Raw genomic sequence first — 17,010 nt, forward strand, 5'->3', positions numbered from 1 at the left:
TCCAGGCATACTGAACTTTACCCAAACATACATTCATTTTCTCAACTCATTTTCACACAGGCTGATATCTTCTCATTTGCACACTGTCCTTCCATACTGCATGAACCCCCTGCACATGAACAGCAACCATATCACATTTCTCCACTATTCCCAACTTGTTCTTTCCTGGCTGCTTTTTTTTTTTTTTAAGATTTTATTTATTTATTTGAGAGAGAGAATGAGAGACAGAGAGCACGAGAGGGAAGAGGGTCAGAGGGAGAAGCAGACCCCCCGCTGAGCAGGGAACCCGATGTGGGACTCGATCCCGGGACTCCAGGATCATGACCCGAGCCGAAGGCAGTCGCTTAACCAACTGAGCCACCCAGGCGCCCCTCCTGGCTGCTTATATAACTTCCTCCAAGATGCTTCCCCTACACTATCCCCTTCAATAAAATACTCACACCTACTAACACAGCTGAGACTGGTACTCTTTTGTGTATTTCCAGAATACCCTGTACCTGCCTCTCTATACAAGAGGCCCCATGAGGAAAGAAACATATCTGCCTTGCTCACTATTTTACCCCCAGAGCCTAACCAGTATCTAGCACATAGCACATATCCAATAAGTTTTAATGGTTGGGTGAAATAGTTGAGAACAATCTCAAATAATAGCTAAAATCATAATGAACCTTAGTTAGTATTAAACCTCTGAGGTCTGAGTGATTCTAAAGGGTACATGCACCCCAATGTTTATAGAAGCAATGTCACAATAGCCAAAATATGGAAAGAGCCCAGATGTCCATCAGCGGATAAATATAACTACCATATGATCCAGCAATTCCACTTCTGGACATATATCCAAATGAAAAAAAAATCATCATCTCCAAGAGTTATCTGTACTCCCATGCTCACTGCAACATTATTCTCCATAGTCAAGCGATGAAAATAACGGTCTACCCACAGATGAATGGATAAACAAAATGTGATGATATATAAATATATATATATCCAATATATATATATTTATATATGTGTGTGTGTATATATGTGTGTAAAGTCTAACTCATAGAAAGAGAGAGTAAAACGGTGATTGCCAGGGACTGGAGGGATGGGGGAAATAAGAAGAGACTGGTTAAAGGGTACAAACTTTCAGTTACAAGATGAATAAGGTCTGAGGTGGGGATTCTTTCACAATGTACTCGTATGTCAAATCATCACATTGTACACTTTAAATATATTACAACTTTACTTGTCAGCTATACCTCAATAAAAACCTGAAGAAAAAGAACACTAAACATTATGTCTAATCATAATTATGATTCTTATGTCTCTCATAAAAATATTCCAACTCACTGGACAAAGAAAGGCTGGTCATTCTAAAATCATTCTTTTAGAGAGAGAGTAGCTTAGCATACATATAAGCCTATTATCAGGCTTTGTTAATCAATTCATTTTGATCTTTTGAAAGCTTCTTGGATATTCCATTAAAAATGGCTTGTCCCAGAGTGGGGGAAAGATGGCGGAGGAGTAGGGGACCCTATTCCAACCAGTCCCAGAATTGAGCTGGATGTCTACCAGACCACTCTGAACACCCACGAAATCAGCCTGACATGTAAGTAGATAGAGCTGGATCTCTACAAACAGAATTATCGCAGGCAGTTGGTTCCGAGGTACGAAGCGGGGAGCCGTGATTCCCTGGGAAGATATCAGAGGATAAACGGCAGCAGAAGGGAGCCTGGTCGTGGGGATCCTACACCTCCCGTGAGTGATAGCCTCCCGCGCTGGGGACGGGGGCACAGACTCGCAGACTGGTAGCAGCGGGGAAGGGACTTTAGGGCAGCACCTCAGATGGAAACCTGGAGCAGCGGGGCCACGTGCGTGAACTGGGGGCGGCTGGTGGTTTTAGAAGCACAAAGGGCAGAGATGTGCTCCGACCTGGAGGTGAGGGCTGGGAGCGCTGCTGAGGGGCACACAACCCAGGACGCTGCAGTTTATAGCAGCACAGACAGAAACAGAGATAGTGTGGCCTGGAAGCTCACTGAAGGACAGACTGCGATCTCTCTGCTCCGAGGAGGAGGGTTGGAAACAGTCTCTTCTGCTCTGACTCTCGGAAGAGACCCGGAAAGCCACCAGGGAAAGCCGCCAGAGAACAAAAGCCCCAAAGACTGATTCCCGCTGAGCCCATCCCCCGCCACAGGGGGGCAGGGCAACTCCGCCCAAACAGGGTTGCCTGAGTAACAGCGCAGCAGGCCCCTTCCGCAGAAGACAGGCTGGGAAAACAAGAGGCCAGCAACCCTAAGGTCCCAAGAAAACAGGTGCATCTTGCTTGGGTTCTGGTCAATAATTTGGACTCTATACGTTCCCTCAAACACCCATCAACAGAATGACTAGGAGGAGGAGCCCCCAAAACAGAAAAGACTCGGAGATTATGACTTATGCTGCAGATTTACAAATGGATGCAGATATAACCAAGATGTCGGAGATGGAATTCAGGCTAGCAATTGTGAAGACAATGGCTAGAATGGAGAAATCAATTAATGGCAACATAGAGTCTCTAAGGGCAGAAATAAAAGGTGAATTGGCAGAACTTAAAAATGCTATCAATGAGATCCAATCCAATCTAGATAATCTAACAGCTAGGGTAACTGAGACAGAAGAGAGAATAAGCGATCTAGAAGACAGTATAATAGATAAAAAGGGAAAAGAGAAGGCCAGGCAAAAACAACTCAGAATCCATGAAAATAGAATCAGAGAAATAAGTGACACCATGAGGCATTCCAGTATCAGAATAATTGGAATCCCGGAGGGAGTGGAGAGAGAGAGAGGACTAGAAGATGTGTTTGAGCAAATCGTAGCTGAGTACTTCGTAATCTGGGGAATGAAACAAACATTCGAGTCCTAGAGGCAGAGAGGACCCCTCCTAAGATCAAGGAAAACAGGCCAACACCCCAGCATGTAATAGTAAAACCTGCAAATCTTAGAACCAAGGAAACCATCTTAAGGGCAGTTAGAGGGAAGAGATTCCTTACGTACAGAGGGAGGAACATCAGAATAATGTCAGACCTACCCACAGAGACCTGGCAAGCCAGAAAGGCCTGGCAAGACATATTCAGGGTACTAAATGAGAAGAACATGCAGCCAAGAATACTTTATCCGGCAAGGCTTTCATTTAGAATGGATGGAGAGATGCAGAGCTTCCACGACTGGCAGAAGTTGAAAGAATATGTGACCACTAAGACGGCCCTGCAAGAAATATTAAGGGAGGTTCTATAAAAGGAGAAAGACCCCAAGAGTGATGTACAACAGAAATTTACAGGGACAATCTATAAAAACAATGTCTTCACAGGCAACATGATGACAATTAATTCATATCTTTCAATAATCACTCTCAACGTGAATGGCCTAAACGCTCCCATAAAACGGCACAGGGTTGCAGATTGGATAAAAAGACAGGACCCATCCATATGCTGTCTACAAGAGACTCATTTTGAACCTAAAGATACATCCAGACTGAAAGTGAAAGGATGGAGATCTATCTTCCATGCCAGCGGACCTCAAAAGAAAGCTGGGGTAGCAATTCTTACATCAGACAAATTAGATTTTAAACTAAAGTCTGTAATAAGAGACACAGAAGGACACTATATCATTCTTAAAGGGTCTATCCAACAAGAAGATCTAACAATTGTAAATACCTATGCCCCCAACATGGGAGCAGCCATCTACATAAGCCAACTGTTAACCAAAATAAAGAGTCATATTGATAACAATACGTTAATTGTAGGAGACCTCAATACTCCACTCTCAGCAATGGAGAGATCATCTAAGCAGAAAATCAACAAGGAAACAAGAGCTTTGAATGATACATTGGACCAGATGGACCTCATAGATATTTACAGAACATTCCACCCTAAAACAACAGAATACTCATTCTTCTCGAGCGCACATGGAACTTTCTCCAGAATAGACCATATACTGGGTCACAAATCAGGTCTCAACCGATACCAAAAGATTGAGATTATTCCCTGCATATTCTCAGACCACAATGCTCTAAAACTGGAACTCAATCACAAGAAAAAATTTGGCAGAAATTCAAACACTTGGAAGCTAAAGACCATTCTGTTCAAGAATGTTTAGGTCAACCAAGAAATCAAAGAAGTTAAACAATTCATGGAAATCAATGAAAACGAAAACACATCGGTCCAAAACCTGTGGGATACTGCAAAGGCGGTCCTAAGGGGGAAATACATAGCCATCCAAGCCTCACTCAAAAAAATAGAAAAATCCCGAATTCACCAACTAACTCTACACCAAAAGAACTAGAGAAAAAGCAACAAATGATGCCTAAGCCATGCATTAGAAGAGAAATAATTAAAATTAGAGCAGAAATCAATGAATTAGAAACCAGAAACACAGATTAGATCAATGAAACTAGAAGTTGGTTCTTTGAAAGAATTAATAAGATTGATAAACCACTGGCCAGACTTATCCAAAAGAAGAGAAAAAGGACCCAAATTAATAAAATCATGAAAGGGGAGAGATCACCACTAACACCAAGGAAATAGAAACAATTATTAGAAATTATTATCAACAACTATATGCCAATAAACTGAGTAATCTGGATGAAATGGAGGCCTTCCTGGAAACCTATAAGCTGCCAAGACTGAAACAGGAAGAAATTGACAACCTGAATAGGCCAATAACCAGTAACAAGACTGAAGCAGTGATCAAAAACCTCCCAAAAAACAAGAGTCCAGGGCCTGATGGATTCCCTGAGGAATTCTACCAAACATTCAAAGAAGAATACCTATTCTACTGAAGCTGTTTCAAAAAATAGAACAGAAGGAAAACTTCCAAATTCATTCTATGAGGCCAGCATTACCTTAATCTCCAAACCAGGCAAAGACCCCATCAAAAAGGAGAATTTCAGACGGATATCACTGATGAATATGGATTCCAAAATCCTCAACAAAATCCTAGCTAATAGGATCCAACAATACATTAAAAGGATCATCCACCACGACCAAATGGGATTTATCCCCGGGATGCAAGGGTGGTTCAACATTCGCAAATCAATCAATGTGATAGAACACATTAATAAGAGGAGGGAGAAGAACCATATGGTTCTCTCAATTGATGCAGAAAAAGCATTTGACAAAATACAACATCCTTTCCTGATTAAAACTCTCCAGAGTATAGGGATAGAGGGAACATTCCTCAAGCTCATAAAATCCACCTATGAAAAACCCACAGCGAATATCATCCTCAATGGGGAAAAGCTGAGAGCCTTTCCCTTAAGATCAGGAACACGTCAAGGGTGCCCACTCTCACCACTGTTGTTCAACATAGTACTAGAAGTCCTAGCAACAGCAATCAGACAACAAAAAGAAATAAAAGGTATTCAAATTGGCAAAGAAGAAGTCAAACTCTCTCTTTTCGCAGACGACATGATACTTTATGTGGAAAACCCAAAAGACTCCACCCCCAAATTACTAGAACTCATCCAGCAATTCAGTAATGTGGCAGGATACAAAATCAATGCACAGAAATCAGTTGCTTTCTTATACACTAACAACGCAACTGTAGAAAGAGAAATTAAAGAAACGATTCCATTTACAATAGCACCGAAAACCATAAGATACCTCGGAATAAACCTAACCAAAGAGGTAAAGGATCTTTACTCTAGGAACTACAAAACACTCATGAAAGAAATTGAAGAAGACACAAAAAGATGGAAAAATATTCCATGCTCATGGATCGGAAGAATAAACATTGTTAAAATGTATATGCTACCCAGAGCAATCTATACCTTCAATGCCATCCCGATTTTTCAAAGTGCTGGAACAAACAATCCTAAAATTTGTATGGAATCAGAAAAGACCCCGAATGGCCAAGGAGATGTTGAAAAAGAAAAACAAAGCTGGGGGCATCACGTTACCCGATTTCAAGCTATATTACAAAGCAGTGATCACCAAGACAGCATGGTACGGGCACAAAAACAGACATACAGACCAATGGAACAGAATAGAGAACCCAGATATGGACCCTCAACTCTATGGTCAAATAATCCTTGACAAAGCAGGAAAAAACATGCAATGGAAAAAAAGACAGTCTCTTCAATAAATGGTGCTGGGAAAATTGGACAGCCACATGCAGAAGAATGAAACTCGGCCATTCTCTAACACCACTCACAAAGATAAACTCAAAGTGGATGAAAGACCTCAATGTGAGACAGGAATCCATCAAAATCCTAGAGGAGAACATAGGCAGTAACCTCTTTGACATCACCCACAGCAACTTCTTTCAAGATACATCTCTAAAAGCTAGTGAAACAAAAGCAAAAATGAACTTTTGGGACTTCATTAAGATAAAAAGCTTCTGCACAGCAAAGGAAACAGTCAACAAAACAAAGAGGCAACCCACAGAATGGGAGAAGATATTTGCAAATGACACTACAGATAAAGGGCTGGTATCCAAGATCTATAAAGAACTTCTCAAACTCAACACCCAAAAAACAAATAATCAAGTCAAAAACTGGGCAGAAGATATGAAAAGACACTTCTCTGAAGAAGACATACAAATGGCTAACAGACACATGAAAAAATGTTCATCATCATTAGCCATCAGGGAAATTCAAATCAAAACCACATTGAGATACCACCTTACATCAGTTAGAATGGCAAAAATTGACAAGGTAAGAAACAACAAATGTTAGAGAGGTTGTGGAGAAAGGGGAACACTCTTACACTGTTGGTGGGAATGCAAGTTGGTACAGCCACTTTGGAAAACAGCGTAGAGGTGCCTCAAAAAATTAAAAATAGAGCTACCCTATGACCCAGCAATTGCACTCCTGGGTATTTACCCCAAAGACACAGATGCAGTGAAAAGAAGGGCCATATGCGCTCCAATGTTCACAACAGCAATGTCCACAATAGCCAAACTGTGGAAAGAGCCGAGATGCCCTTCAACAGATGAATGGATAAAGAAGATGTGGTCCATATATACAATGGAATATTACTCAGCCATCAGAAAAGATGAATACCCAACTTTTACATCAACATGGATGAGACTGGAGGAGATTATGCTAAGTGAAATAAGTCAAGCAGAAAAAGTCAATTATCATATGGTTTCACTTATTAGTGGAACGTAAGGAATAACATGGAGGACATTAGGAGAAGGAAGGGAAAAATGAAGGGGGGGAAACTGGAGGGGGGAGACCAACCATGAGAGACTATGGACTCTGAGAAACAATCTGAGGGTTTTAGAGGGGAGGGGGGAGGGGGATGGGTTAGCCCAGTGATAGGTATTAAGGAGGGCACATACTGCATGGAGCACTGGGTACTATATGAAAACAACGAATCATGGAATACTACACCAAAAACTAATGATGTATTATATGGTGACTAACATAACATAATAAAATTTAAAAAAATAAAAATAAATAAAAATAAAAAATGGATTGTCCCTGGGGGGGGGTCCCTGCTCAGCAGGGAGTCTGCTTCTCCCTCTCCCTCTGTGTATGCTCTCTAGCTCTCTCTCTCTCGAATAAATAAAATCTTAAAAAATTAATATACAAATTAAATAAATAAAAATGGCATGGCCCAAGGGTGCCTGGATGGCTCAGTTGGTTAAGCATGCGACTCTTGATTTTCACTCAGGTCATGATCTCAGGGTCGTGAGACTGAACCCTATGTCAGGCTCTGAGCTGGGCATGGAGCGCACTTAAGGTTCTCTTTCTCCCTCTGCCCTGCCCCTCCCTAAGTGTGGAAAGAAAGAAAAGAGAAAGAAAAGAAAAAAGAAAAAGGCATGGCCTATGCTTGTCTCTGTGTTTTCATTAAACAATGTAAACACATTAAAGAATACTATAACTTTTTTAAAATCAAGAGATTTAAATGATGTGGTGGGGGGCAGTAAGCTGAACTCAAAAGTTCCTTTAAAAATCTTCTTTAACTGGGGCGCTTGGGTGGCTCAGTCGTTAAGCATCTGCCTTCGGCTCAGGTCATGATCCCAGAGTCCTGGGATAGAGTCCGGTGTCAGGCTCCCTGCTCAGCGGGGAGCCTGCTTCTCCCTCTCCCACTCCCCCTACTGTGTTCCCTCTCTCGCTGTGTCTCTGTCAAATAAATAAAATCTTTAAAAAAAAAAAAAAAACAAAAAAAACTTCTTTAGCTTAGCTAATAAAATCATTGCATCTCTTCTTTCATAAAGTCTCAGGTTCTTACATAACTAATGAGTATTACAAAAAAACCAGTATTTTATAATAAAAAAATGGTTTCTTAAAATGTCATCTATTCAATTATCACTAAAACAATACTTTTTAAAAGTGAAGATACAACTATTATCTCACAGACCTTTGTAGTACATTAATATAATTCAATCTTTGAGGGCTGTTAATTCTTCTCATTAAAAAAGGACATGTCTCAATGACATTTATGAGTGGTTAAACTTAATCTGATTCAGTAATTGAGCACTAGTCAATTTTCCATGTGGCTAGCTTGTGTCCCACAAAGTCACGTGGGTATTGTCTACACTCACTCTTCCCATTCCAATGCCCACTTCTCTATTCATTAGAACATACCCCTTTCTAAAGTATGCCTTACAACTTTAAATTTTCCATTATTTTGATTACAAAACCTTTTGCTAGCAGCATCTTACTACTTTGAGACACACAACAATGCCATATTACACTCATATTTTGAGTTGGCTTGGGGGAGCTAACCTCATCTCTGTTGTAAAATGCATTTTGGGGGAGAAGAGAAAAGAAGAAATGGAGAAAAGAAGAAAGGAAGGAAGAAAGAAATTTGAAATATCTTTAAACCCAGTTCAGTTGAGAGGGAAATATGGGTGGAACCACACATACAGAGTAAAAATTTAAAGACTGTTCTGTTCTATATCTACTAAAAATTAATATTGATTTTTAATAATTTGTCTTTCTATATATATTAACTTGAGAAAATATGAATTCAGATATTTAAAAATAAAGGGGAAAGGAATTAAAAATCTTTCTGAGAAATACAATGAACTATTCTTTCACATTTTTATTCATTAAAAAATTGTTTATCTCTTACAGAAACATTGGAATGACATAATCTCAAGTAATTTTGATCAGCCAAGTGAAGAAACACTCAGAAACATTCATTTTTATTTTACCAAAGACCAAAATATTGAGTAAATGGTCAAATCTGAAATCTAAAACATAATGGAATCTAGCCATACCTTCTACAAAGTGCTGTGCTACTTACTCCTCACGATAGATAACAAAAGATGGTAAAGCTGTTCTTGTCCTTGATGGAAAAAAACTTTTTCTATAGTAAAAAGAAAAAAAAATACAAAAACAAAAACAAGCTCTATGGTGCCATCTTTTGGACTGTTCAAGTTTTTTAACAAAATTCCTTCTTACATTATAAGAAACAATTTATGGATCAGTATCAAGATAAAAACAAACAATTACTATCTGTACACCTTAAGCCATATTTGCTCTATCTTATTCTAAACTTCTGTATTAGGATTTAAGATATATTTATATTGAATAGTTTTATATAATATTAAAATTCTACTAACAATTCTGAAAATAAAGCCTTTTTGAGTAACACACTACATGTTCTCAACACCTTGTGGTAGTGGTTCCTAAAGTGAGTTACCCCCACTATCACCAGCATCATCACCTGGGAACTTGTTAGAAATGCAAATTGGGGTGATGGGTATTGAGGAGGGCATGTGCTGTGATGAGCACTGGGTGTTATACTTAACTAATGAATCACTGAACACTACATCAGAAACTAATGATGTACTACACAGTGGCTAACTGAACATAAAAAAAAAAAATGCAAATTCTTGGACCACACTTCAAATGGACGAAACTGAAGTGAGGGTGGGAGGAGTCTGATTTCAACAAGCCCTCAGAGTGATTCTGATACAAGCTAACCCGTGAAAAACCATGTCCCACAGGATTTTGAAAAAGGTCCACAGGTAATAGTTAAGAATCACTAGCAGATGGATGTGAGGGTGATCTGGCTGCAACATCTGTCACCCCATTGATCGCCAGGGTTGATTCGGCTGATCTGGCTGGCTAGGCGGGTGTCCCCTTCCTCCCTCACCGCTCCATGTGCGTCCCTCCCGAAGCTGCACGCTCGGTCGAAGAGGACGACCTTCCCCGATAGAGGAGGACCGTTCTTCGGTCAAGGGTATACGAGTAGCTGCGCTCCCCTGCTAGAACCTCCAAACAAGCTCTCTCAAGAATCACTAGCAGATCAGTAGTTCATAACCTTTGCTACACACTGGGATCACCAAAGAGCTTTAAAAATACTTTGGTCCCACTCCAGTACCTGATTTAATAGTTCTGTGAGGTGAGTAAAGCCTGGACAATGGAATCTGTAAGTCTCGCAAGGGATTCTAAAATGCAGCCAAGGTTGAAAGCCAGTATCTAGAGGATTGTATTTTCAAAAGGAAGAGTTCACTAAGAGTCTTAGTTAAGTGGAGTTTGAAATGAGACATGAAAAGCTAGCCTTCAAAACCAAGATACATTCAAAATATCGTTACAAAAAAAAAAAAAGAACTGGTTCACTTCAAGTCTGTAAATTTTACATTTTCAAAGGCTACATAAGAAAATACATACTGTACATTTCTGGTTGTTGAGAGGGTTAAAAAAAAAAAAAAGAGGACATGATAGCCTTTGCCCTTATAGACCATCTAATATACCTGGGCTTATTTCATAATAAGTAACAAAGTATAAATGCCAAATTTGAGGTACAGATTGAATGCAGAAGTCAATGGAAGAAGAAATCACATTTAATCATAGTAGTATTTAAGACTGTCAAAAAATAGATTAGAACTTCAGTCTTTAAGAATGAATTATATAGGGGTGCCTGGGTAGCTCAGTCGTTAAGCGTCTGCCTTTGGCTCAGGTTATGATCCCAGGGTCCTGGGATCAAGCCCAACGTCGGAAGATTGGCGGAGAGCCTGCTTCTCCCTCTCCCACTCCCCCCGCTTGTGCTCCCTCTCTCTGTGTGTGTCTCTGTCAAATAAAATCTTTAAAAAAAAAAAAAAAAGAATGAATTACATAAAGAGTATTTGTGAGGCACGTAGGTGGGCAGACCTGATGGGAGAAAAGACACATAGGGGGTTGCTGGATTTTTGGGGGGAGGGGGAGGGGACTGATAATAATGTAACATAAAAGAACCTTGCTCACTGAGGGATTTCTCATGACTTGACTATTTTGTCAATTTTCCCAAGGATGGTACATAACTGGTACCATTCTAGAAACACAAGACAGATATAAGAGAAGTTAATTCATTACATACAATGGATGCCTTGTGGCATGGTTTTCACACTTAACATGACCCAGAATCACTTGGAGGGCTTGTTAAAACAGACTGCTGGGCCCCACCCTCAGAGTCTGACTCTGAGGTAAGGCCCCAGATTGTGTATTTCTAACAAATCCTTAAATGCTGCTGATACTGTTAGTGCAAAAATAACACCTTGAAAACCATTGCCTTAGGGCACTAAGACTTAATTCTCTGGTGGTATTCTCATTAAGGCTGATATAAAGTATATTTTCATTTTTATTTTGAAAGTCATTCACACTCATTAAATACAGAAAACAGACCAGTAGAAAAAAGCAGCATCGCCCTTACTCCCTCCATTCAAGGCAACATCTTGGTATGTTTTACTGCACTCTTCTCTGAAGAAATAAATGGAGTATTCTTGACTGAAACATACATAGGAATGTATGCAAACACCGTACCAACTCATACATGTCATGGAGGCCAAAAGGCAGTCAATTCACTCAGATGTAGTATGCTAGAGCAATAATTCTTCTCAGGCTCCTATGAAAAAGTGGAATTTCTGCTCACTGATAGTAAAAAAGGGCAGTTCACCCATACTTTCATATCAAAATTAGTCTTGTGTTATTAAACTTGAGTGATCTCTTGGTCAACTAGACCAAGTATTTATTGAAATATTTTCAATAATGGTATGTCAGCAACATACTTTCTAAGCCCTTTCATTTCTGAGAATATTTTTCTTTTACAATTATACTAAATGACAACTTGGTTGGGTAGGAAACTCTTAACGACTTGATTTCACAACTTTCTCAATCCATTGACTTCTGGCACTTAACAAACTCTGAAACCAGAACTGATTTACATTCCTTGGTATATAACTTGTATTCACTAACCACTCTTTCACCCCTACTCCCTAGCCTGAACACTTACAGTTTTTTCCTCAAAACTTGTAATTTAGAAAAACTTACCTAAGCTTTTATCTAGATGTGGACCTCTTTTCAATGATTTTATCTGAAAGAGTGTGTTTCCCTTAATTATACATACCACAAGTTTGAGAGTTTTTTGTTTTTAATTAAAGAAAGTCATCTTTATATCGGGCCATTATTTTTATTCCAAGTGCTAGATTTACTTTCCATGAAATATCATTCCTTTGTTGGGTTCCCAGTATCCTTCTTTCGCCTTAATTACCTCAAAAGTTTTTTCTCATCATTTTCATTCTTGTCATTTTACGATTAGTGCTTTTCAAGTTTGTCCTCCACAGATACAGCTTCATTATCTGTAATATTAAATTCAACTCCTTCTAATCTATTGCCCTAAGGGGAACGTCAGTTTTGCTATTCCCCTCACCCTTCCTTATGTTGCCTGTTGCCCTTTCATCTGAGCTTATTGTCTCCTGATGGGCTGTCCTTCCTATTTCATGGGAGCTACATCTTTTTAAGTGTTATTAAATATGCCCAATGTTGTTTTTATCTTCATTTTTCCTGCTTCCTTTCACATTCACAGGGCAGCTCTTCCTTCAACATTTCAATTATTTTCCTTCCCCTTATTCTGCAATATTTTTTCAGATTTTTTTTTTTTCAGTATTTTCCTCATGGTAACACTTCCTTGACAAAAAAAGCATAATCAACTCATGTTCAGTAAATGTTAACGAGTCAAGAGGTACACGTTGCCCCTTCATCCTGCTTTCTAACCACAGCTGCTAGTGGAATCCCTTCCCAAAATGACATGCAAGATCTAAGCAACTCCCAGTGCCCAAGAGGCTTTATCTAGTTTGGTTCTATCAGAAAAAGAGGGGGGCTTCTTGTACTCCCAATGACTAAATCTCTGAAACCCTGAACGTGGTATCTTTGAAATTCTTCCCTTCGGCCTCCTACTACCTACCTAAATCCTACCTTTTCCTGCCATGAAGACCCATTCTGACCTCTCACTTCTTTAAAGGCTTGTCTTTGGTATAGCTAGTGTCATATAATTTTCCCCTTTTCTGTTATGATTTCATGTTTTTCCAACTCTACATCAAGTTATTCAAGGCCAGAAACATTTAACACTTCTTTGAAATTACACAGAAATAAAATACTTTGTCAATTAATAAGAAATGCATTTTCAGAGAACTTCATAAAGTATCCAGACACTTTCACTAAGGTGAGATTTTGTGTAATAGATACAATTTAGGCAAACACATCCCCAAGACTCAGTCTAAGAATCCCTTAACATTCCAGTTTCTTTTCTGAAGCTTTTGGAAGCAATCAGTTTACTTTTAAGTAGAAAAAGGGCTCTATGTAACAACAGCAACAGAAAATTCAATCCATTCTGTTGGTTAAAAAAGCTTGCTAATTCAAGAAGCTAAAATAGTATATAACATAATTAAGGACATATTCTTTTGGGTGGAGATCGTCTAAAAGTGTTATAAGCAAATACTATATCCTAAACCTGCAAGGATCCAAAATCCAAACAGGATTTTGTTTCAATGAGTTCTACTATATTACATTCATTGCCTCACTTCTGATCAATAATGATTATTTTTAGTAAACTCACATATCAATGATGAAAGTAAGGTAGCCTACTTACCCCACCCATTGTAATTCCATGAATAAGTGCAACATATGGTTTCTGGCAAGAACCTAAAATACAAAACAAAACAGAACAAAAAACAGAGCTATAATTAATTACAATGTTTAAAATACATTCACTTTTCCAAAAATCTCATGTTACATGAAATCTGAATAATTTCTTTAGGAAATTTTTGCAAGAAATACCAAAGTGGCTAAATATATGGCTTCTAAAATACGTTCTTTTTAAAATGTCAATCCCTACACAATCCTGATTGTCTATTATCATTTAACAACTCAACACTTCAACTTAAATGAAAGCCTTTTATAACTCAGCTATTTAAAAACATAATTAAGATTTACCTTATAAGCCATGGATGTTATGTACACAGTTGTATTTTAAGGAACCTAATTTGTTTTCAATACAAAGAGAAGTGCAGCATACAGTAAAAAGCAAGGACTGGGAGTTAGAAGACCCAGATTCCAGTCTCATCTTTGTCATTAACTGGCAAATCAACTATATTCAATATATATACTGGCATGAGATATACACACACACACACAAACACACACACGCAAATACTGGCAATTCAATATATATACTAGCATTAGGTATATACACATTTATACACACACGTTAATGTATTATATATGTGCATATCATATGTATGTATATGATTTATAGGTAAGTTTCCTCATCTATTAAATAATGAGATTAAATATACGGTCTCAGAAGTGCCTTTCAGCTCAAAAGTTCTGTAAAATTTTACTGTGTTCCTTTTCCTTTTTTCTTTTTCCTCTGAGAGGGGGAGTTGCTTATAACATAACAAAAATGTAAATCACTGAGCTTCTGTTACTGCTTGTTGCCAATATGACTTCCTTACTGAAGACCAATATAAAAATTCAGTTTTTTGGGTTTCTGTTTTGGACTTTTTTTTTTTTTTTGATTGTAGTAGACACAATGTTACATCAGTTTCAGGTGTACAACATAGTGATTCAACAAGTTTATATACATTATGTTATGCTCACCATAAGTGTAGCTACCATTTGTCACCATGCAATGCCATTATAATACCATTGACTATATTCCCCATGCTGTACCTTTTATTCCTGTGACTTACTCATTCCATAACTGGAAGACTGTATTGCTCACTCCCCCCTTCACCCATTTTACCTATCCCTCCACTTCCCTCCCCTCTGGCAACCATCAGTTTGTTCTCTGTATTTACAGGTCTGTTTTCTGCTGTTTATTCATTTGTTTTTTAGATTCCACATATAAGTGAAATCATATGGTATGTCTTTCTCTGACTCATTTCACTTACCATAATACCCTCTAGATACATCCCGTGTTGTCACAAATGGCAAGATCTCATTCTTTTTTATGGCTGAGTAATATTCCATGCAATGTGGAAGGATAAAACTGCAGTTTCAATCCATCTAGCAGTTCTGTATTTCCAGCTTGCCAAATGAGCCATCAAGTCACAATTCTAGAATGAGCTTCACTCATATTTGCCAGTTTGCAACGTCTATAGCCTTCAATCTTGAACTATAATTCCCTTCAATCTTGAACTGTAATTCCCTAGGAAACTATAATTCCCTAGAAACTATGGAAAGAAATTTCTCTATTGATTGGGATGGAGATACATACACACACCCCATTTCAGCTATATATATATATATATATCAGATATAAAATATTAGAAGCTAACTGATGCAGGGAATAAAGCCAGAATCTGTCAAATGCCTTATTAAACACAATATATCATTACAATGTATAGAAATTAAACCTTGAAGGCTTTCTCTCTGTATATTAATATTTAACCAAACTCTTTAAACTCCTTAGAGGTTTTCTCCCATCTCCTTTTATTTAGTATAGAACTGCACTAATATAGTAGCCACTAGACAAATGTAGCTATTGAAATTAAATTTCTTGCTCACACTAGCCCCATTTCAAGTTCTCATTAGCCACATGAATAAGCCACTCTAAGTAAACCTGATACGTAGAATTTTAGACTTAAAGAAGTGAGAGATATCCATTCAATCTGGCTCACTGAGCTAAATCAAGAAGTAGCCTTTTTTCCCATGCCTACTTCAAATACATAGTAATTCTATGAAAAAAAAAATTTTTTTTAAATGTACATCCAAGTTCAAAGCCAAACAAAGGAAATCCACCAGTGCCAGAATAAACTCAAAATCAATAGCTGAGTGAAGCTACAGCCAGTGACTTTGAGTGAACGTGTATTTGATTTGAGTCAGAAATAAATTCTGGCCCACATAACTTACGAAATGGACTACCTGCATAAAAGTTCATTCTTGGGAACTATTAGATTCACAAAACATGATTAGAAAAACCATCTGCTGAGCCAGGAAGTGAATAAATTCCTTCCAAGAAAGGGAGAGAAAAAGCCAAAGAAAATGGATGCTCAAGCAGATAATAAGCACCACCACTACCACAGAACAAAAAAACTCCCCTAACAAATTTGTAATAGAAGTAATATCTGTAACTTGGTAAAAATGTGCCTACAAAATGATTATACTAAAAATTGAAAGTTTAAAAGCTTTCCTATGGACATCAGAAATAAGACAACATATAATCATTCAACATTACAATGGAGGTCCCAGCCAAAATATAAGAAAAGTCATAATATAAAGACTGGAGAGACAGAAGTGAAAAAAATTATGTGCAGATGGTATAATTGCCTATGTAGAAAAGCCAAGAGAATCTACAGAAATATCATTAGAATAACAAATTTCAGCAGGGTTGCAGGATAGAAGAACAAACTCTAAAATCCAAAGCACTTCAATATGCCAAAAACAGTAAATTACAAAATGTAACAGTAAAATTACCATTAAATGTTCTAATAAAAAAAGTAAGCTACCTTAGAATAAAACTTAAAAAAAAAGGCAGCAACATCTTTATGGATAAAGTTACAAAACATTATTAAAGGACATACAAACTCAAATCTGATTAAAAGTTCCAAACTGGTTTAGGGTGATAGTTACACAAGTTTACTAAAAGTTATTGAATTAGGTGCCTGGCTAGCTCAGTCAGTAGAGCATGAGACTCTTAAAAGTTATTGAATTATATATTTGAAATGGGTGAGTTTTATGGTATGTAAATTATGATTCTGCAAGTTTTTAAGTCTGCATAAATAAAGAGATATGCCACATGCATAGATAGGAAGACTCAATATGAAAGATGTCAGTTC

General features: G+C 37.9%; 1 protein-coding gene across 6 annotated transcripts in view; it reads right to left on the reverse strand.

Annotated features, from left to right (window-relative positions):
* HIBCH (3-hydroxyisobutyryl-CoA hydrolase) overlaps positions 1-17,010 on the reverse strand; it is a 117,898-nt gene that overhangs the window by 52,931 nt on the left and 47,957 nt on the right. For all 6 annotated transcript variants that reach the window (XM_064586828.1, XM_064586827.1, XM_045868349.3 and 3 more), the window contains one exon: positions 13,821-13,873. In XM_064586828.1, coding sequence (XP_064442898.1) covers positions 13,821-13,873 — 53 coding nt within the window. The remainder of the gene's footprint in view (positions 1-13,820; positions 13,874-17,010) is intronic.

This window comes from Mirounga angustirostris, unplaced genomic scaffold (assembly GCF_029215605.1).
Source record: "Mirounga angustirostris isolate CCGP_5_RB_7025 unplaced genomic scaffold, mMirAng1.0.hap1 SCAF_3, whole genome shotgun sequence".
Classification (NCBI taxonomy): Eukaryota; Metazoa; Chordata; class Mammalia; order Carnivora; family Phocidae; genus Mirounga; species Mirounga angustirostris.